Consider the following 21996-nt stretch of genomic DNA (forward strand, 5'->3'; position numbering starts at 1 on the left):
TGCTAAGTAAAATGCTGTGACAGATCTTTGCCTGATCTGTTCTTAAAAGCTTTCAGTGATGGCTATTTGTAACCTGTGCAGGCAGTCTTTCAGAGACACAAAGTTTGAGATTAAACAGCTCCCCCTTCCCCAGCTCCACAGTCAAGTTTTCTAGACTTGTATCACTCTCACTGCTTTCTCCTGAACTTTGATTAGTCCAAAACTTTTATATTGGGCACATGCAACTCCAGCACGTCTTGCCAGAGCTAAGTACAAAGATTGCTTCATAAAACTTAGATGCGACAGTAATCCTGCCCCATCCATCTTCACCTGATAACATACCATACTTTCAGTGACCCTTCCGACCTTGGACTGTTAGTGGTCTCTAGGTGTAGGAGTTCTTCACTGTGACGCATTAATTTTTCTCTGAGGATTTTAGGGAAAAAAACCTACTATCTGGCACTTCCTTCTGCTTCCCTGCACTCCAGAAAGATGTCCTCTAACAAGGGTATTACTCATAAGTGAGCTGATACTTTGAGTACAGCGTTAATGACTGAAGCTATGAATATAAATTTATTTCCATTGTGCATTTAAGAGCTTGGAACAAGCCACCAGTATGAAGACATCCTATGTATCCGTAGACACAAAATCCCGGGCAGGGTTCATCTCTCTCCCCTCCCCTAGTCATTTAGACTCATTTTCCAATTGATCGAGTGAAATAGAGTTGCCTCATCCTAAGACAGGCATCTAAAATAGGTCTGCTGAATCATGGTCTTTAAGGGTCTTTAGTAACCCAAGCTTTCCTTCGTTCATTTAGGCTTCACTCCCTCCCAACATCCTTTGTCACTCAGGGCAGGACGGGTACAGCCTGATGCTCCAGTCTGTGCGGGGCTCCGTGTTAGCTCAACACCTCTCAGCAGGCTTCAAAAACAAGTGTTCTATCTACAGAGCAAGCAGCACAGGTGGCAAGAAAACTGCAGAGAAATGGAAGCCAAGCATTTACAAATCGCCTCTCCTTTTTGCTGTTTGCAGGGTTGTGCAAATTAGTTTGATTTTTTTCCCCCGTTCCCCTTGTAAAGTTGTTGGAACAGGGTACTGACAACGCCAGCCCTGCATTCGGTACTCTCCTGGGGGAATCTGAGCATCACTTAAGTTTGCCTCTGCTCATGAAATACATGAATGCAACAAACAAACTTTCCCTCTCGAAGTTACTGCCCAGGAGGAGGAGGTGCATGGCACAGGGTTCATCTGCTTCCCTGGGGCTATAGGAAGTGCTTCCCTTCGGCTGTAAAATCCCAATCTGTGTTCTACTCCCCTCCTTTCACTTCAGGACACCAGTTTTATACTCATCTGTTCATCATCAGTGACTTGCGGCACTTTTAAAAAAAAACCTAGTTGAGAGCCATGTGAAAAATCCACCTCACCTCAACAGCATTTCCCACTCAAGGCATTTCATACCAGACCCCCATCTCCAGTTAGCCGTGCTGCCTACCCCGGTACTTTGTCCCTGCCTGCAGATTGCATGGCCAGTGTGTCTGTGTCTCCTTGGTATTTTCCTCCTGCTCATTTTGCCTGGCAGGCAATTCTCTTTTTTGTATCACAAGAATTACTTGCTAGCCTATAAACAGGAGCTTGTTAGCTGGCTTCCACTTTCTGATCTCTGCAGGAACTGGTAGTTTGCATGGAAGAAACGAAACGTATTTAAACCACCACTTGTCATCAGATGAAGTGCTCTCTCTTTCTGAGCAATACGGGAATGGCAGGGGATTACGGTAGTGGCAAGGATACTGCCTGCTACATCAGCAGAGCAGTAAAGTTACTGCTGCTCCTTGACAGCGTGGAGCTGAGCACTGCAACTGGGGAGGGTGCCTGAGGGATGCTGGAGTCGAGCCCCTCACAGGCGCTGGGATACAGGGAAACAGTGCAACTGGGAGCTGACAAAGTACTAGTGGGGAAATAAAGGGAGAAAAGCAACGGATTTTCAGGCATGGAGTCCCATCCCTGCATGAAGAGAGGAGCCTGCTGTGTTGTGCTGTGAATCTCCTTTCCAGATGCTCAGAGAAGCTGTGCTGCTTACTAGAGACTGAAGAGGTGAGTGTGGGCTGGGGCAGGCGCAAGGGTCTAGTGTATGCCCTTCCCCAAACCATCTCTCTCCGAGTATTGTCTGCTTGGTTTTGGACAAGAATCTCTGTCAGTCCTTTCTGCTGCACCTCCTTGACTTACCGGGAAGTTATGCTTCATGTGCTTGAAAATCAAGTTTGATAATTTCTTAATTTTCTAGTCTACCGTCAACCCTATAATGACCACGATTATAATGGTTAGAGATGCTCAATGCTACAGTCACTTTTCATTGATGTGCTTAGTAAAATCTGCCCTTTTCTTTCTTGGAATTATTCAACTTCTTCCCTCTTGTGGGAAAGAAAATATAAAGATCCAATTTTGTGTCAGTGCACAGAAGGCAAATTCCCACAGTGCAATACCTTTTCATCTCCCCTCCCCCATGCTCCCTGCTTGTGAACTGGGAATTTTGGGGGTTCAGTTTTAAATGCCCTTGCCTGCAGAAAAATTCAGTTTTGAGATTCAGCTACATGACAGTTGCTGCTGCTCAGTGCTGGCATAAAGTGCGATCTGAGGGACTCATCTGAGCGACCTAATGCCAGGACACTTACAGAGTCTTACCTTATCTCAGTTTTGACGGGAGTAGTCTTAGTGGTGGTTTTTCACATGTCTGATCAATATTTTGGATGGTAACGCTATATCCACGTCTAGGTGTTGTGAAAGGCTTTTAGCCAACACTTGTAGCTTTCCCCTTCGTGCCCCCCGCGTCCCGTTCCCAGCCTTATCCTCACTTTTCTGTCTGAAGTACCTTTTCTCCATATTTAGTCAGCTAAGGCTGAGCTCGGCTTCCAGATACTCTGAAACATTGGGTCACTCAGCAGGAAAGTTGTTCTTGCAACATCTTCTGCTTGGCAGGAATTGCTTTTCCCTATAGATTTGTAGGATGGGCAGTTTAGCTGGACTAATGAGCAGTTCAGTGGGTAAAGGAGTCACTTAATAAAGAAATCTTAGACTAAATTCTGGACTTATAAATCTGCTTCACAGTTTGTAGCCCTGAATTGTGTCCCACAGGTTTCCACCTCTCCTAGAACAGGTCTCTGCAGGTGAACTGATAATTAGGATTGATTGCTATCCCTAAAGGAGAACAGACTGCTGCTGCTGAGAACATGGTGAGAAAATTCAGGCAACAACATCCACTCTGGTCTCTTTGTTGTTGTTAAACAATACTGGGCTGAAAAAGGTTGGTTCCACTGGCTGGAGCCAGCCCGAGGAAGGCTCCCTAAAATAGCCTCCCGCTCTATTCTTATATGGGAACCATAGCAGTAAATGAACGTTACTTCTGGGAATCATATTGTTCCTGTCTTTGTCTCCTTCAGGGGGGTGATGATCTGCAAAGAGCACGACAGCACACATCGTTGACACGGCAAACTTCACTCTCCCCTTCAGAGCAAGGCAGAAGCTGATGTAGACCAACTTTAATTCACAGCCCAGGAGCTCAAGTGACAACTGCTCCACAGCATGGAGAAGCTTTGATTGACACTTCAGACCCTGAAGATGGGTGGTTGCAGGTATCTCAAACAACATTCCTGAGCAGACACAGCAACAGCAGCCTCCACCTAGTCAGGTTTCTTCTAAGGCAGTTGTAAGGCAGAATCAGGCCTAACACAAGGTAATTAAAAGCATCAGTGATTTCCTCTTGGGAGAAACCTAAATTTTAGACCCTTTGGAATATTTATGTTACTTAAATATTGAATCTTCCCAAAAAGGTAGAAATGATTTTAACCTGCAAATCCAGTGTTTCTCATCATGTAATCCTGGAAAGTAGGATAAATAGCCTCAGTTTTATGTAGTATCACTTCTGCACCCCAAGAAAAATGCGAAAGGAGTTAAATTTGACTTGGAAATGGTGTCTATTAACTGTGCTATAATGGTAAAAGCTTAGTGAGAAAGGTAGACTTTCTAATATGTTTCCGGACCCTTCTCATTGTTCCTGGTGCTGCACTTCTAAGACATTCTTAAAAACTCTTTTCCCCAGCAAAGCCAGGCAAATGTTGCCTGCGGGACCTTCCAAGAACTGATCCCATCACTCTTTCTACCTGAAAAGGGAGTCAAGTACAACAGCCTCGCATGAACATTATCAGCCACGCACCATGGCTTTCCTCCCTGGAAACTCCTCCGACTGCTCCAACTGCACCCACTCTGTGGGACCTGTGAACATTTCAAAGGCCATTTTACTAGGTGTTATTCTAGGGGGGCTGATTGTTTTTGGGGTTCTGGGTAACATTCTGGTTATCCTCTCTGTAGCCTGCCACAGACATCTTCAGAGTGTCACCCATTATTATATAATTAACCTGGCTGTAGCTGACCTCCTCTTGACTTCCACTGTCCTGCCCTTCTCAGCTACTATGGAGATTTTGGGCTACTGGGCCTTTGGGAGAATTTTCTGCAACATCTGGGCAGCTGTTGATGTCCTTTGCTGCACTGCTTCCATTATGAGCCTCTGTATCATCTCGATAGACAGATACATCGGGGTGAGCTACCCGCTGAGATACCCAAGTATAGTGACAGAGAAGAGAGGCCTCCTGGCGTTACTGTGCGTTTGGGCATTGTCCCTGGTGATATCGATCGGACCTCTTTTTGGCTGGAAGGAACCAGCACCAGAAGATGAGACCATCTGTCAAATCACCGAGGAGCCTGGCTACGTGTTGTTCTCTGCTCTAGGCTCCTTCTACCTCCCCCTGACCATTATCTTGGTGATGTATTGCCGAGTGTACGTAGTGGCCAAAAGGGAAAACAAAGGTCTGACTTCTGGTCTGAAGACAGAGAGATCTCGTTCTGAAGAAGTGACCCTACGGATCCATCGTAAAAACGCTCCTGAAGCGAGCGGTTCAGCATCCAACCCCAAGAGCAAGCATCATTTCTCAGTGCGTCTCCTCAAGTTCTCCAGGGAAAAGAAAGCTGCCAAGACCCTGGGAATAGTTGTGGGATGCTTCGTTCTGTGCTGGCTTCCATTTTTTGTAGTAATGCCTCTTGGTAAGTAAAGCAAAACCCGCTACATTTTACAGCACCTTTCCTGGAGGGAGGGCCGCATTTGCACCTGCGTACAGTAATGCTGATCAGAAAAGCTCCGGGGGAATAATTTTCTATTGGAAAGCTGTCAAAATCAAAACATTCACAAAGCAGTGAATGTAAAAAAAAAAATGAAAGTCTCAAATGAAACAAACCATCTCTGAACCAGAGAGAAGCATACATTTCTGAAAAGAATGGAAAGTATTTAGTGCTCTCTTTCCATATAGAAAATACTCCTTCGGAACTAGGACTGTTACTTCTGACCTACTCTGCTATAGGAACAATATCTTTAGGGGTGTCTGTGTTGATTTCTAAGTTCACAGCCTGTTCAGTTCTTCAGGTGATATAAATTTGAAAAAGGTCAAGATATATCTATATTCAGGGCCAAAGCAGCTGTTTACAGACTTGGGGCCAGATCTCCTGGAGTGCCCAGCACCTGATAATTCCCACCAGAAGGAAAAAAAAAATCAGTTTCCTACCAGGAAGTTCACACTATGAGATACCATACTCCAAATGAAATGAATGTATTTTTTTAATTTATCATATGACCAGTCAGAAGACAGCAGTGAGGATCCTTCAAACTAGTTTTATACTGCTCCAGCTTGCATCTATCGTAGAAACCCACAGAGTCCACTGGCCAAAACACTGGCTTCAACCATCGTGTTGAATATGAATATTTATTCACCAGTTTTAATTCTAAAGGGGAGGAAAGTCAGGGATTTGTTCTGCTTTGCTATCACTGAAATATAAAGTAGTAATTAGAATTTTAATTAAACCTTGCTCAGTCACCTTTGATGCGATTTGAGGACTTAAAGCAGAATACTAATTTCATACCTATATCACTGTGATGTATGTGGCACATCACACTGAAGTTTGCTCTGCAACAGCTGCACTAAATATTAGGTTTTGAAACATGGAGCCTTACATCTGACTTGCTCAATTTCAATGGCTTTTCTTACAGAAAGGGCTTATGCTGTGTAGGAAAAATAAAGTAAGATTGTGTGAAAGTTTTAGCTAGTAACAGATCAATGTGTACAATTAAGAGAAAATAAGACCAGCCTTACCTAAGCATGCAAAGAAAGATTTGGGGATTTCTTTTTTAATTTTTTTTTTTTAAACTGATAAAAAGCTGGGTTTTTACAATTAACCTCTACTGGATTTACCAAGATTATCCGGTTGCTTCACCAAAAACCTGTCACTTATGTTGCCATGTGAAAAACCCAAAGACACAGAATCTTTTCTGATGGTCGGTACTGAGAAGTGCTGGAGTAAGAGATGTAGATGTTTCATAAGGAGGAGCCCTGAAAAGCCTGGCTCGTGCTGTCCAGGATGTCAGCATGTTGGAATGCTGCTTGCCAAGATGTCTGAAACATACCCAAAAAGGGTTTGCAAGAACACATTAAACACACTTCTTTTCATTTACAAATGTGGTTGCCCACACAGAGCTGTTGTTAATTAATTTGCTTTGGATTTAAGACATTTTCTGGACTCAAGAGTGGCTTTGCATCTTTCTTTGATCCCTTAAAAGGAAACCTTCTTGAGGTTAGTTTCCCTATCTTTGTGGGGTTACTATGTTATTTTTAAAACATAAAATAAGTCTTTCAAAACCTATTTGCTACTTTTGTTTAAAGACAAAAAAACCTATTCAACAGACAAGTGGCACAAAATAACACGTCTTCAAAAAAACCAAGGACACATCTTGAGGCAGATTGTCCCACCCAGAGGCAATTGCATGTGGCACTCTACACCTGTACCATGCAGAACACTTTCCAAAAGTGCTCCATTGTCCAGTAACCATTGTCAGATCTATTCTGCAGGCAGGTGAAGGCGGGCATAGGGATGTGAAGTGATCCGGCCAGGATCACGTATCAGATTCGTGGCACAGATCAAACTTTTCAGCTATACAGAGCACTGTTGCCAAAACCGATGGCAGCTGTGGAGTTCACAACACAGCTGGCCAAGGAATAAGAACTTTGTTGTGCAGAAGACCAGGTCTGCACCTTTGTGGCTATGGGGCAGACCTATAAATGGTGCCATCAGCTGCAACAGCTCATTGCAGTCATTTGTAGGAGTCATAGCCTTTTAGAAGCATGCCCTCAATGAAGGTCACCCATGAGACAGACATTCTCAAACTGTGCTACACAAACCACTTCAAACAACTGGCAGGTGCTTGCCACTCTACACAGCAGAAGTTCCCAAACCATAAGTTTATTTTACTGTGATCTACAGCATCTTCAAGATCCCCACATCTATTAACATCAACCCTACCAGCTAAGAACTGAGGTAAACCAGGAAAAACCAGGCTTGTTACAAGTGTATAATAAATGGAGGTAGAAACTTTTGGGGTGTAGGTATGGGAAGGGCAAAAGCACTACAAGGATATCAAGAGGTGGATAAAGGCATGACATACATATTGATAGATGCTGCTGAAAGTAACTGGAGAAACAGTTTGAGTATCCTTGCCATAAGACAATATCTTAATTGAAATCAGCATGTGAAGTTGCCAGTTGCAATCTGTGTAAGTGATGTCTTTCTTACCTTCTTAGATGGACGGAGTTTCACTCCAGACAAAGGGTCTGTGCAAAGGTGTTCATTCCAATAGTCCAATACACCTTCTTCTCACTTGGCTTTGACATTTGTGGAGTAAGCCAGGGAATGATAATCCTGTTGCATGAAGAGAACTGAGGTTAAGATTTGTTTTTTCTCTGCATGCTGGAGTGCAAACCCACCCTGCACAAAACTTCTGTAAAGTAAGTGTGTCAAAACAACTGGTTTCCCCTGGAAGAAGTCAAGTTTTCTTTTCTGAATGCACTTTCTCTCCCTCTCTAGAGGTGACCAATGGATCTGCTCCTCCTAGTCTCAAAGCTTTTCTGTAAAAGCTTCTTTGAACTCAACATATCTTCACATATTGTTTAACAAAGCCTTCCAAGTCAAAGCTCAAGTGTATCCCAACTAGATCTGCAGTCATTGCATTCCCCTAATTAAACTCTGTTCCTCTGTAGACACATATAACTTTCCTAGTGCAACGAAAGGTCCTTTTCCATAACAATTTAGGGAAGGCTTAGGGCAACTGAAACACAGAGTAAGAGGCAGCAACAGGCACCTAAATAGGAGTTTAAATAGAGCTGTTTAAATGAGAACTGTGAGGTCCTTTGTCTATGCCCATTAGCCTCTGTACATGACACCTGTCCGTAGTGAGCTCAAATTCGGTCTCTGCTCCACAGCAGCACAAGTCTGATGGTGTAAAGTGCTTCTTATTCTGCAGGCCTTCCTTTGAATTGCTATTATATGAGATAAGCTGTAAACCCAGTGCTGAAATAACTTTACTGGGGGAATTCTGCACAAACTCTTCCCGTAAATGTCATTGCCTAAGAGCAGTCATGTCCAACACTTTAGCCCTAGTGTTAGGTTGTAAAGAAAGACTGGTGTCCATGTACATCTACAGCCCTCTGCAATTGCTTCCAAAGCAGAAGGTTTTCAGATACATTCACCAAGCTTTCCTCATTCTACACTAGGCATCCACCTTTCTATAAGGATAAGTATAGAAGGGATATATACAACAGCAGGAAATGTTAATCTTCTGAATAGATTACTTTCCTGTTTAGGAGCTCTAATTGCTTTCACTGACTGCCACTTGTTTAGTACAGCTGTTTGCTCCAAGCAGACTATGAGAGCATCCTCCCCCATCCAGGTAGTCTATTATTCAGCCCTTCAGAGAAGGTAGCTGGAAAGGATGGTTCCCTGTTCACTTTAGGGCTATTGCTCTCACTACCATCTTCCCCACCTGCTGCATCATTTCTTAACATCTTGTTTCTCTTCTGCAACACTTAATCACCGTAATCCCAACTGCTAGCCACTTATGAGTCCCCTGAGCATGCCCCTTTAACATCCCCTCACGTTAATTTGCATGGCAAGAATAGCTTTAAAAGCTTTTTAGTGCTGACCTTTGCACTTTGGTTACCCCATGCTCGGCTCCTTTCTTGAAACGTTACTGCACTAAAGTACTCCATTCAAATAGCTAGGAGGAGTACAAGCCAGGCATCACAAACAGGGGATTACGTACGTCCTGTGCGCTCCTTTACATGAGCATACTGCTTTACTGAAGGGAATCAATGATTTAGCTAGGAGGACTAACAGGTGACAGAGCTGCATTTTTGTTTTGTACATTAGTCAAAGCCTTCTTATCACTGTTTGTTTTGTTTGCTGTTTTTTTTTTTTCCCCAGTGAGCTATAAAGTGAAGCCCTGGTTTTCTTCCCAAAGTTCTTTAAGATCTTGGTGGGGAAAAAAACAACAAGAAAAAGCCCTTAAATAAGCAATACTGCTTTTTCGAATTGGAGCAACCATAGTCTCTTAGGCACCAGGAAATAGGGACTACTTGAAGCTGAACTAGAAACCTGAGAACAGGCTCCTAGAGGAACTTGAGCATCAAGGCACAGCAAGAGCAGGGCTGCTCCAGGAGGGAGGACAACCCAGGAACAGAGGGTGACAACAGCACAGGCAGGAGCCATGCCCTCCCCAAAAGTGTGCGTTCACCATACCTGAGCAGAAGCAGGCAGAGGTGGCATCTATGAGTGGTTCAGCTGACGGTCCAGTAGTCACCAGACAAACACAAACCAACAAAAAGAGCCAGGAAAGACCAAGCCTGAGCTTACCTACATCACTCAAAGAGGGACAAGGAGAAGAGCCTGACCTTATATGCAGCTCCCAGGCCAGCGGGCAGAGGGTTTGTGGGTAGAGGCCACAGATGAGGCTCATCTGGGCAATTAAGGCTTGTTGGGCCCTGGCACTCTGCAATAACAGCCTGCCACACACCATGTTTCTTCCATTTCTGGTTTTTGTTTTCCTCTCGCAATTGCTAGAAAGCAATATAGGCAGATATAGAAAGAAATACTCAGAGCTAGAAAAGTCTGGAAATTCAGCGCATGCCTGTAGTGATGACATCAGTTTTCAAGGTGATGCTGAGGCTGATGTCACAACTGACAGAGCAGACCATTGCCTGTAACTGGAAGACATGGGTTGCTCTGTGAATTTTTCAGGTTTCTTTTTAACAACATAGATGACAGGGCTTGGAGGTTGTTTTGAGGTGAAACGTACACAGAACTGATGGAAAAAAGAAAAAGGGTTGGAATATGATAAAAAAGGTCGTAAAAAAAGGGATTGATGGTTCATCTTAACAAACCCTCAGAAGCAAACAAACTCACAGAGCTTTGTTTGTTGTCCAATTCCTGTGGCAAGCTAGCTTAAATCTGTCTGGTTGTAGGTGTTGTTTTCAGAAGCAGAAAGGAGAAAAGAAAAAAAAAAAAAAAAAGAAAGGAAAGTCTGAGCTAGGACATCACAGGGGAAAAAAACAATCCAGACTACTAAACTGCACAAGGGAGAGGAAGGCTTTTAGCATCTGTCAATCATTCTCATGATGAAGAGAGCAGAAAAGAGGATACGCTAGAGGGTATTTATATTTGTAGTAGAGTAGTAAATTAGTCTTGTGAACTGACACAAACACTGTCAAGGGAATCCTCTAATCCTGTCTATGTGCCTGTCTGCAGCTGGTTTCTAATTACTATTTTGTGGTAGTTTTTTTAACTGGAGTCAAAGAGAATCACTCTACTTTCACTAGAGGTAAACCACAAAAATAAAATGCATTTTTCTATCTCATTGATGCAATGTCTCAGGAGGTCACAAGGTGAGGAGTAGGAACATGCACCAACATCTGGAGATTGGTGGGTTTATCCCTGTGTTTTCCTATAAGGTTTGCATTTGCTGTATATATCATCACTTGTTATAGGCTTTAATAAGGTGGCTGATTTAACTATGGCACCTTGCTTGGGCCCCAGAGGCGTGTGTTCATACCCAGTCCGCTCAGCCGTAAATGGGAAACTTAATTTTGGAAGTCAAAGGAGGTGGCCAGACATGACAGAAAAGCTGCAGTGGTTTGTATGCTATCAGTTACAGAAATTCATTTGCCTTCATCACGCTGGTAAGGCATGATTGACCTGTCCTCTTCTGTGTTGCAGTGCTGGGACAACACGTTTCCATTTTGCCTGTTAGGGTACAGTATTTCCCAAAGGCTGTTCTTCAAGGACCCATCTAATTTTTGGTACTGGTGAAAAACACATCAGATATCACTTTATGGCCTCTTGCTCTTTTTAAGATCATCTGAGACTTGATTCAACGTGTTCTCCTGCCAGAACATGTTCAGATCAACTCCCACAGTTTTGGACAAGCCGTCCTGCATCCTGCCCACTTACCACCAAAGTAACGGGGCTCTGGACCGTGTTCCTTTGTCATTGTGAGCCAGAATGTGACAGAGTCGGGTCAGGGAAGTAAAGCCAGGCTCTCTGCTTCACCCATATCTTATCACAGCGGGAGTTCAAATACCTGCTACTGTCTTGAAGTTTATACTCTGCAATTCCCTCTGTTCCCTACCCACCGACTCCTGCAGACAGCGGTGTTTTAATGAGCAAAACCTGGGAACCCCATTTCAGAGTAACACACAGGGTCCACTAGCGTGAGATACTGCGAGCAGTTTAAACACGGGGTTTAGGGTCTTTTTGGGGCACAAAAAGGCAGTGCTTGTGACTCAGCCATCCCCCCAGTTTAAGCACCGTTATAACGGGAACTGCCACGGTGTGAGAGGCAGCGGTGAGCTGGGAACCCTCAGTAACAGGTTAACCCTAGGTGCCCAACAGAAAGTCACCAACTTCCTGCAGAATCGAGACAATTTTGAGTGACGATACTGAAGCAGTGGGTAGTCTTGTCCTGCCTCTGAAGGCAGCGTTAAAGAGAAGGTGTTTACATGATGGGAGGATAAGTTTGCTGATGGGGAAAATAAGGAAGAGGAAGCAAAAGTTTTCCTGGGAAGCAGAAGTGGGTAGAATTGCACCAGCCTTTCAGGGAATCGCTATCCTGGCATTTGCCTACACAGAAGGTAAATAGCTTGACTCCTTTTCATGAATCACCTCTTTTCTACTTTAGGATTGCATAGATGGTCTCATTGCAGTAAATATAAGCACGGGATCCTCCTGTCCCTCCTACCCTTGTACTTACTTGGAGGGCAGAGAGTAAGGCAAGCAGCCCATGCACTCCCTCAACATCGTCATGGCTGGGTTCTCCAGATATTCAGGAAAACAAAGGATCTGCATACTCTTTCTTTTTGTTGTTCAGCTGATAATAATATCATAAATTAAAATGAATAAAAGCTGTGACAACCTAACCCTCAATATAGTTTTCATATCAGAAAATGCTGAACTCCAGCCATGGAGGAAATATTCCTCGCATTGGCATTTCAGTGTGTTCCCTCAGCAACAAAGAGAAAACAAGAAAAACAAGAAAAAAGGCGGGGGGGGGAAAACAGAATAAAGCTCCAGCTCATTCTCTGGAGCACAGGTCAGGGAGAAGAAGGGTGTTTACACTCCTTGAGTCGTGGGGCACAAGTGTGTGTGTGTGTTTTAAGCCATTGAATGGGGAGAAAATAAGCCTTGAAGATAAACAGCCAAGATATTTTCTTGGCAAGTTTTTGGGGTTTTGGGGTTTTTTTTGCTAATCACAAGGGCCATTTTTTATAAACACAGACTGGAAAGGCTTTGCTGGTCTAGGTAACTCAGCTACGCTGATCCAATGGCAAAGATCCTGCTGGCACCCCTGTGGCCAGCATTTCTCCACCGTTACCGAGTCCTGAGACGTTGTGTCCCACTGACTCATAACACGGCAAAGCAGCGGAAGGAATTGGCGATATTAATAGCCATTTGCACTGAAAACAAGAGAGAGAAAGCAGAGTTGGTTGTACTGTTTCGTGATTCACATCTATGGCTCTCCTGCATGCACTACCTGTTGGAGAGGGTTTGTCCTTGTCTTCAGAATGTTCCTGCTTCGTGTCGTCACCACTTTCAAGTCCTTGGAGTAAATGAACCAAGAATGTAATTTTTCACTCGCTCTCAAATGTCACGGTGCAATTTAGGACTTGTTAGTGATTGAAAGGCGATGAGTGATTCTCTCACTCCACCCAGCAAATGTCAGGATTTGTCCTCAATTTGGATACATAAGGGAGAGATACTCAGCTTTTGCTGAAGAAGATAATTCCTGTATTGTTAACCCCAAGGATTCCAAAATCACGACTGACACTCACATAGTGACAAACTCGTGAGACAGGCTGAGATAGACTCATCTTTTCAAACTATTCTCTGAACCACTTGGGGGTTTTTCAATTTTTAAGGGAAAGCTAAGATTTTGTTGTAAGTGCATGACTCTGGGAGCGAGGGCTTCGGGACAAATATCAAATATCTTAAAAATTTTAGCAACGAGATCCAGAATCATTCCACTGCAGTAACAGCACGGGAGCTGGAATTTCAACGACAATGAAAACTGATTTGTAAAACAATGTGATTATTTGGGTTTACATGGGTAACAAAACCTCAGTTTACCTTCCCATGGTTTTTTATCAGCTTTCTAAATCCGCAGCAGCCCACAGTGAATCTGGAAATAGTTGCTTGCTGAGATGTTTGCTCTTTGCCAGAAATACCATCTATCGTAAGTGGGTACAATATGAAACAGAGCATAAATTAGGCCTGAAAAAATCCAACTAATCAGAGCACCGTTCCCAGACTGGCGCGTTCCCGTTGCCTGTCCTTTCCACCTCTCACCTGTGCCCAAACACCCTCCCGCTGCCCCAGCGATCTGAACTCAGGCCTGTGTGAAAAGAAGCAAACCCCTGCTCCTCCTGCTACGTCTGTTTACCGTGGCCAGGGGTATCTAGGCACAAAGTCGCTCTCTTTCCCCCCCTGAATCAGCCACGATATTCCTGGCCCTGGGACCAGCACAGCTGTAAATGTGCAAGACTTGCCAGATGCAGGTTTTTACCCTTCCTTGTGTCTATGAACCGCTGTTCTGCATTTGTTACGTTAATTTGGTTGTACTAAACCCAGAAGCGTTTCCTACTGCTCAAGGGTTCTTTGATCCCATTTTTCGTTCCCACAGAAAATACTTTCCATAAGGGAACGGCAGGGTGAGACGTGCTGGGAGAACATATATGTACAGGGTGCAGCTGTTGCATGTCTGCAGCAATACAGAGAGAGAGATATATAAATATATATATAAAAATATACTTTCCAGAGGTGGCTTGGGTTTTGACCCGAGATGTAGTATAGAATGCCAGTCTTATGGAATAAAGTTCAGTGCTAACACTGAGCTTGGGAACACGAGATGCAGCACATTTATCAGTGTTTGTAGAGCAGACTGCCTCACGAGAGATCCAGGGTGCTCCTGGCGCAGCCTTAATCCGTGCGGGGCCATCAGCTCCTCTGTGCTTCATCCTCTGGGTCTTCAGGGCAACTGCTCTGGAATAGCTGCTGCCCTCTAGCTTGACCTCTTCAGGGCAGATCCCAGGACCCGAGGTTTAAGCCTTGCATCCCTGTAAAGCAGACCACTGTCCCTGCCTCCAGTTTGCTGTGATTCCAGAGGCATATTTCCTATGTGTCAGAGGCAAAGGATGCTAGGATTTTTGTTTGACTTCCGTGCCAGGTTTAAAACGGGTGCTTCTCCTGATTCCCTAGGACACTTTAAGCCCTGACAACGTGACATAACGCTAACAAGCACCGTTTGGTTCTCTGCTCACAAGGTGCACAGGCACTGCCGTTGTCTGCCGAGCGGAGTCTGCGGCTGCTGCCTTCGAGGTGCTGCAGGCAGCGGCTCATTGCAGCTCCGAATACAGCGGCACGAATACAGCTTTGCAGGTTATTGCTGGTCTCTCACGGCATACGGGCACAGCCCTGATCTCACGCACGCACCAGTGCAGCCACACACCCCGCCTGCCTTTTCCCGTGCTCTGACTCACCAGATTTGTGCCATACGGCATAAAAAGAGGAAAAAAGTAGCAAACCTCAACAGAGCGGCAAGATTTAGTAGCAGAGATGGATTTTTAACACCATTATGGAGCCACAGGTCACAAAAATGTATGAGATCTTATTCCCGTGGTGCTGACAGAGATGATATAGAGTAAACAAGTAACACAAGTTTCTGTAGTCTGGCAGCTTCTAAATCCCTCTGTGCTGTCCATCAGGGAAACAACGCATGACATCAGTACTGGTTTTTAAACAACCTATAATCAAGAGGCTCTGTAACTTCTGACAAATGACAAAGTCAAATTACATCTTTGTGACTGAATTGGCACTTACTCACCAGGAGGTACACGGAAAACTTATCTCTCAGATCTGAAGAGACTTCCAGTTGACAAACAGGAAAATAAATGATGAGGGAAGGGAACGCAATCCTGACGTTCAGGGGGTGAGTGATGAAATACTTAATGGCAAAGGATCTCAGGAGGCTAATAGTACATTTTATTTCATTTAATTTTCCTATAACAAGCAATTGAATTGTGCTACTGACACTTGAGAGTCCTCAACCTTTTGAAAACAAAGCAGGAATTCAAGCATCATTTAGTCAATCTACAATTGAAAGGCATTAAAAAAAATCAGTTGAAGTTTTCTTTACTGTTCCTCCAGCACAGACTGCAAGGAGACAATGGAAGATGAAGCCTCTAAACTGTAATCAGTTTTGCCACTACTTACCATTTTATTCCTGACAGTGTACCAGGGAAGACATTAAGGTCTGTGGATGGAGAATTAGTTTTAGAGAATTAGTATCTGAGTAGGATAGAGAATTAGTTTTAAGGAAGATATCTTTTCACTTCTCCACTCCAGCTGTATGAGAGGACACCTGGATGGCAGCAGGTTACTAATCTATGATTACACCTAGCCTAGAATGAGAGAATTGGAGAAGCCCACTCTGGAGAATGAGGTGCTATAACAACTCGGTGTTCTCGGTCCTGGCCGCCAGTAGGCGAGTGTCCAACCCCCAGCTGGTGCTCACTGGCAGCCGCCGAGCGTCGGGGATTGACGGGACACGGGCTCCGAAGTGCTGACCAGCTCCACCTGGTCCCTCTGTGCTGCCTCGCTGCGACGCAGGAAACAGTCAGTCCGACACTGCACACCTTAAAGAAAAGAGAATTCACCGCTCCGCTTCGTTGTTTAATCTCATGGTTAATTATGGTAAATTTTTTTGAAAAAAAAAACAAACCACAAAGCCTACATCTTATTTCTACTTTAAACTCACCTGCCTTGAGCCGCCAGCCGCTGCCCATTTCGATGCTTCAGCGCGCTGAACAAACCCCTTTATCACCAGGCTGGGCAGCATTGTCTGAAAACCACTCCCACTTGCTACCAGGTACATCAACCACTGATGTTAATCATGACAGCAACATCACCCAATATGAAAGGCCTGGAAGAAAAGAATACATTCTTAGCATTCTTTTGAGGAGGGACACGACTCCCCAAGGGCTTGGAGAATGTGACCTTTTTTTCCCCTTTTGCCAGATACTCAGGTAGCCAACAGAAAAGATTAGGGAAAGTTTCGGAAGTACCGAGGTGACCCGGTGTCTGCAGTAGAAGGGCATTGCTCTCTGCGGCCCTTTGAATAGGACGTCGCACTTGTACAGAGGCACTAAGCAAATGCTGACATTTCAGTCGTTCCTCACAGCAGTCCTGCAACGTGCGGGAGGATTTTGCTCATTATACAGAGAAGATGCAGGAGGTGAAATAGTTTTTGCAGCCTACACAATAATTCAGCGGCTCAAGGTTTAAACTTGCTGATCTTGATTTATATTGCTCTGGAAGGGGAAGAAGCTGCCGGGGTAATTAAGAAGAGGGTCCAAATGATTTCTACTTTGATTTTACACCTAGCTCTGTTACATAGCGGGCCCATTGACTGTCAGTTCCAGCCTCAGCCCTTTCTAGATGCTGCTGACAATATTTCTTCCTATCGACGTTGTGCTGTTTCGCTCACAGGACAGCGCAGTTGGAGTGAAGCCTGCAGGCAGAGCTTCAGCCGGTCTAAACTCAGGAAGCATCACCGCCTAGCACAACCAAGGGCAGAGCAGAGCAAAGCTGCTGCCCTAATGCCTAAGTTATATCCACCACTGGAAAGAAAGGGCTAAAGGCAGCATATGATGGGGTCTACAGATGGCAAAGTTTGCTGCTGTTAAAGCTACTTCGTTTTCTTTTCACTGTCTGTTGTTCCAAGGCAACAAGTCTCTACACTGATGAACCAAAAAAGGTTACGTTAATAAATTAGCATGCAGATCCCCACCCCAAAAAAAGAGCAAGAGACAGACTCTGACACTGGCTGTTTTCTATTTTTAACAGGCTTTGGCAAGGCACTAGCATTCCATTTAGAGTGAGCCAGAAGTTGCAGCAAACAGGAATTGTTATTGTTTACCCATTTTTACACTCAGCCTTGCACAGCTGATTCCCTAAACCGAGATTTGTTTCACCTTTTGTCTTAATATGAAATGGGAATGCAGTAGATATGCTGCAATTAAATGAGGAAATAAAGACAAAATTGAGCATGATTTGGGCATTTAGAAGCCTTTCATTATTTTTCATCTACCAATGACTTCAGCCAGAAAGTTCTTTGAGAACGTTATTTAGTTGTTCTTCACTAAAGGAAAACAGCATTAATTTGCCGAGAAAAATTCTAGGTTGTGGATCTGCCTGCTCACTCATGCTTAACTGCAAAACAGCGTTTGCTTTCTCTAGCACAACATTTTTGGTCTTAAAAGCTGTTTGATATTCAAACTGAGAGCGAAACTGCTCTACCTAGTAGCTTGGAGCAACGCAGAAGCAACCATGGAGGCAGCGAGACTCGTGCTTGATGCCCAGGTTGCAATCGGGGTTGGAATCAGAGGTTCAGCTGCTCCGATACAAAGAGCGAGCTCCTGCGGCATGTTCTGCACCGCCGTCGGGTGGTCTGACTCGGTCCTGCGTCCCCGCTGCTCCACCATACGCCAGACCGCCTGGGTCTTAGGGGACCTCTCCCAGCGGGAGGTAGCTGGAAGGCTTCTCACCCTGCCGCACCTCCTCGTTCTTCCCCGACAGCAGCGTGTCCTCTGGGCACAGCAGCTCCTCTCAGAGGGTAGGACCTGGTGCAAGAAGACATTGCTTCGCGTTTCACAGAGGAGACCATGTCCAGCAGAATGAGCAAGTCATTAATCACGCTGCACTATTTGTGTCTCTGGTTCAGGCGATATTTTCATACATTCTCATACAGGCAAAAGCACCCTGAGAATTCCTTTACGGCTTCTGCCGCTTGAAAGCATTTGCTGCACTTGCTGTAGCTTTGTTTGACAAATATAGGAAGAAAAAAGATTCAAAGCACAGTTCAGCTGCTCTCCAAATTAAATTAGAACAGGCTCCAATTGCATTATTAGCTTTTCCTAAGTCAGGGGAGGTCCAACAAACAGATCGATCCCTGCGAAGCCTAGGAGCTGCTTGCAGACGTAGCTGAACTGCCGGGGATGACGAATGTATTGATGCCTCAATCTTCCCCAGTATTTCTTTCAACCCGCACGTGCTTATGATTTCTCCAGGGGCAAGCAGGAAGACAAGCATTTGTCAGTGCTAACAGTTCTGTTTATTATAAACTTGACTACAAAGTCCAAAACAAGCCAATTGTGTTTTCTGGGAAATTATTTTTCTTCCTGTGCCCAAACTAATTACTGACACTTGTATGATAGAACCACCTTGGGTTTTTGGGTTTTTTTTCCTTTCTTTTAAAGGAGGTGAGAAACAGCCTTTCCCCTTGACAACATACAGCAAATATTTTTCTCTTTCTCTGGTTTTAGATTAATTTTGCAAAGTTGATCTTAGAAGTGCTGTTATCACTTATTCCCACCCCAGCATCACACAGAGTTTAGTTTTCCGGTTCATTCACTTTCAGACAATTTTGGTTTTATTTCTAAGCAAAAAGAAGTATCAAATGAGAGAATTACAGGATCTTGTTACAATGACCACTTTCCAGTGTCGTTCAAGAAAAGCAATAAATTCCTAAACAATTCTCCATAAGCAGCAGTGTTGACTCTCTGATATGTTAAATATCTCTCTGTAGCTTTATAATAACATTTCTCCATGAGTAAATCTCTTAAGCATTTACTGACATCCTAGTCAAATCATTTAAAGTTAAAAACTTGCTTATACAAGCAGTGAGGAGCTCAAGTTGTAGTTAAGCAAAACACCAAAGGTTTGGCATTAGGAAAAATGTTCTCAAGATTTTAAATCAGCAGATAACTCATAATTAAATCCTATGTTATCATATATCATAATCTATTCTTTATAAAGGATATTAGTAATGCTATTTAATTTTCAATTTGCATGGTCACTTGTAGTTGACTGTTGCTGTGCCAAGACAGTGAGGACTAATGAATGCACAATTTATGGCTCTGTCACTGATATGCTGAATAAGCTTCATCAAAAGATTTCAAATGTTTTTAATGTTATCCTGCCTTCTATAGAAGAAGCAGCCCCATAGTACTTTACTTACTAAGGAGCCATCTAAGTTCTTGCTTTTTGAATCGTCTCTGGGAGGTAGCCTTGCAAGTATATCTATCAGTATATAAATAATGGCTGCCCATGAGACCCTCTCCAGTGTTCATTGATGTAAGAAGAAACCTTTCTTTTAACATCTCTGAATTTTACATGCATTCCATGAGACTGAAAAATTTCGAAAGTTAGATATTGTAAAGGTTTCAAGGGGAAACGAGTACCCAATACTTCATCATTTTTTAAGACTTAGCTGGAATGCAGTCAACTCAGTAATCTGATTTTTCACTTACTGTGATGTCTCAAATGGTGTGATTTTCTTGCCATTTGAAACCCCTTTTGATGACCTCCTAGATATGACTGTTATTTGGCTAACTAATCTTGAATTAGAAGTCCCGGAGGAAGCAGTTTTCCTCTGTCGCTTGATACCAGTCCTCTTGCTTGCCTCTCTGGCTGTAAATGGGAATACAACACTTGTATAATAAAGTAGATGTCTTGAACTGATTTCTGATAGAACATCCATGCAATTGTATGACACCATATATTCTGAAAGACTTGTTCCTGCAGGAATTGGGCTTCGAGTCATAAATTTTCCAAGACAGAACAGAATCTTATTTACTTTTCCCAGTGTTTAAGTTTCGTTGGTTACCTGCAATTTCTCACTGCCTCTGCCTTAACACTCTGTGTATTTTCCATTTTAGGTTCTTTCTTTCCTGCAATCAAACCCCCGGACACACTTTTTAAAATAACATTTTGGCTTGGATATTTAAACAGCTGCATCAACCCCATAATCTATCCGTGCTCAAGTCAAGAGTTTAAGAAAGCGTTCCAAAACGTCCTGAGAGCGCAGTGCCTCCCAAGGAAGCAAGCAGCAAAGAAGCAATCCCCAAGTTTCAACCTCAACCATCCCACCAGCCAAAGCATGGAGACCGGCAAAGGTGTGGTCCGCATCCCCGTCGGCTCAGGAGAAACCTTCTATAAGATTTCCAAGTCAGATGGGGTCTGCGAATGGAAGATATTCTCTGCTGTGCAAAGCATGCCTGCAAAAAACGCGGTTTCTAAAGACTGTACTGCGGCCAAAGTGAAAAGTAAAGGTTTCCTCCAGGAATGCTGCTGTGCAGGCACTTCAGGGAACCTTGTCCATGAAAGCTGCAAAGTGCCAACCATTAAAATACACACAATCTCCCTCGGTGAAAACGGGGAGGACGTCTAAAGGACTGAATGTGCCTAGCAGCACAGGCTGGCAAACGCACGGCTCTGCAAATGGGAAGTTGCTCTTTTTATTGGGAAGTAGAAGTAGATGCTACAACAGTTGAAGGGATCCAGGTGAAACAAATAGCATACTGTAAAACAGGGCCAAAGCTTTTGAGGTGTGACATCCTTGAGAGCCAGTAGCCTGAACAAAGCCCCTTGAAGATGGTGAATGGCTTCAGTGGATGGTGAGCACCCTTCGGTCTTCCAAGAGACTGGCCTCTGCAAGTCATTTGCCTGACATTTAAAGGCTTTGTTTTTCACTCTATTCCCCTGTTTCAAAGTTTCTAATTTAGGTGCAATGGGGGGAGAAAGAGCAAACTACAAAGACCCGATGCTGATTTCAGCATGGATACTTTCAGACAGCTCCACATTTAGAGCCATTTGGTGATTACACCCGCCCACCCCCCCCCCCAAAAAAAAAGTTAAACCTCAGATTCAACAGCCAGGAGAGCTGAGGTTGGGAGGCTCAGGTCTTGGGACAGTGTTTACAGATCTCTGCTTACTTTTCATTAAGGGACTGTGGACAAGAATGTTTTTCTACCATGTCTTGCCTCTTTTTTTGATGTCCAGGTCCTGGCTTGGTGAGGTCCTGCATGCCTTGTTGAAGAGAACAGGCAGCTCTCCGGATTTGCATCTTCAGCTGGGCAGCCTCATTGGTCCTCATGCCTGGGCTGCACCAGGTGGAGATTTGGTCTTCTGAAGTGCCCTCAAGGCTGCTTGTCCTCAGCCTGTCTGGACGGGCAGTCACGTCAGCTCACAGGGCATAGCAAAAATCATCTTCTTGGCTCTTGCCCTGCTTGGAGTTGCTCTAAGTTCCCCTTTGTGCTGTGGATTTCAATAAACTCCATTGCCAAGGGAAACTTGATCCAAGTGGCTGCACTCCAGCTAGCTTCAGAGACCAACCAGAACTTTTCTTTTTTGTACAACCAGCCTCCCAAATCTCCAAACAAAACCAAATGAAAATTTGCATGCATCCTAGGTTTCTTTGGAAGGTCTTTGTGCTTTGATGCGGGTCTAATAAACTTCAAAACTAGGTAAGTCATCATCAAAAAAAGCCTCAAAGAGGGTAACTTTTGCTCATCCATTTGTTTTCCTTGTTCTGAGTCCAGCAGGAACCTGCTTAAAAACTCAGTAACTCCTTGCTCAGGTGCTTGCTAGTGGGATCATTGCTGCAGCCACTGGAAAAGCTGCAGACATTTTGCTGTCTCCCTGCCCAGTGTTATGCTACATTCCTCTTCTAATTCCTTCAATACCAAGTGCTCTGAGCTCTCT

The 21996-nt window shown here is 44.0% G+C and overlaps 1 protein-coding gene across 1 annotated transcript; it reads left to right on the forward strand.

The window, feature by feature from the left end:
* The first annotated feature begins 1800 nt into the window (after positions 1-1800).
* On the forward strand, positions 1801-21023 carry ADRA1A (adrenoceptor alpha 1A). The gene is made up of 4 exons (XM_075736630.1): positions 1801-2070; positions 3414-3706; positions 4073-5070; positions 20172-21023. Exons 3-4 carry the CDS (start codon positions 4188-4190, stop codon positions 20681-20683), a joined length of 1395 nt encoding a protein of 464 aa, XP_075592745.1. The 5' UTR covers positions 1801-2070; positions 3414-3706; positions 4073-4187; the 3' UTR covers positions 20684-21023.
* The last annotated feature ends 973 nt before the right edge of the window (positions 21024-21996 follow it).

The sequence above is a fragment of the Balearica regulorum genome, chromosome 27 (assembly GCF_011004875.1).
Source record: "Balearica regulorum gibbericeps isolate bBalReg1 chromosome 27, bBalReg1.pri, whole genome shotgun sequence".
Classification (NCBI taxonomy): domain Eukaryota; kingdom Metazoa; phylum Chordata; class Aves; order Gruiformes; family Gruidae; genus Balearica; species Balearica regulorum.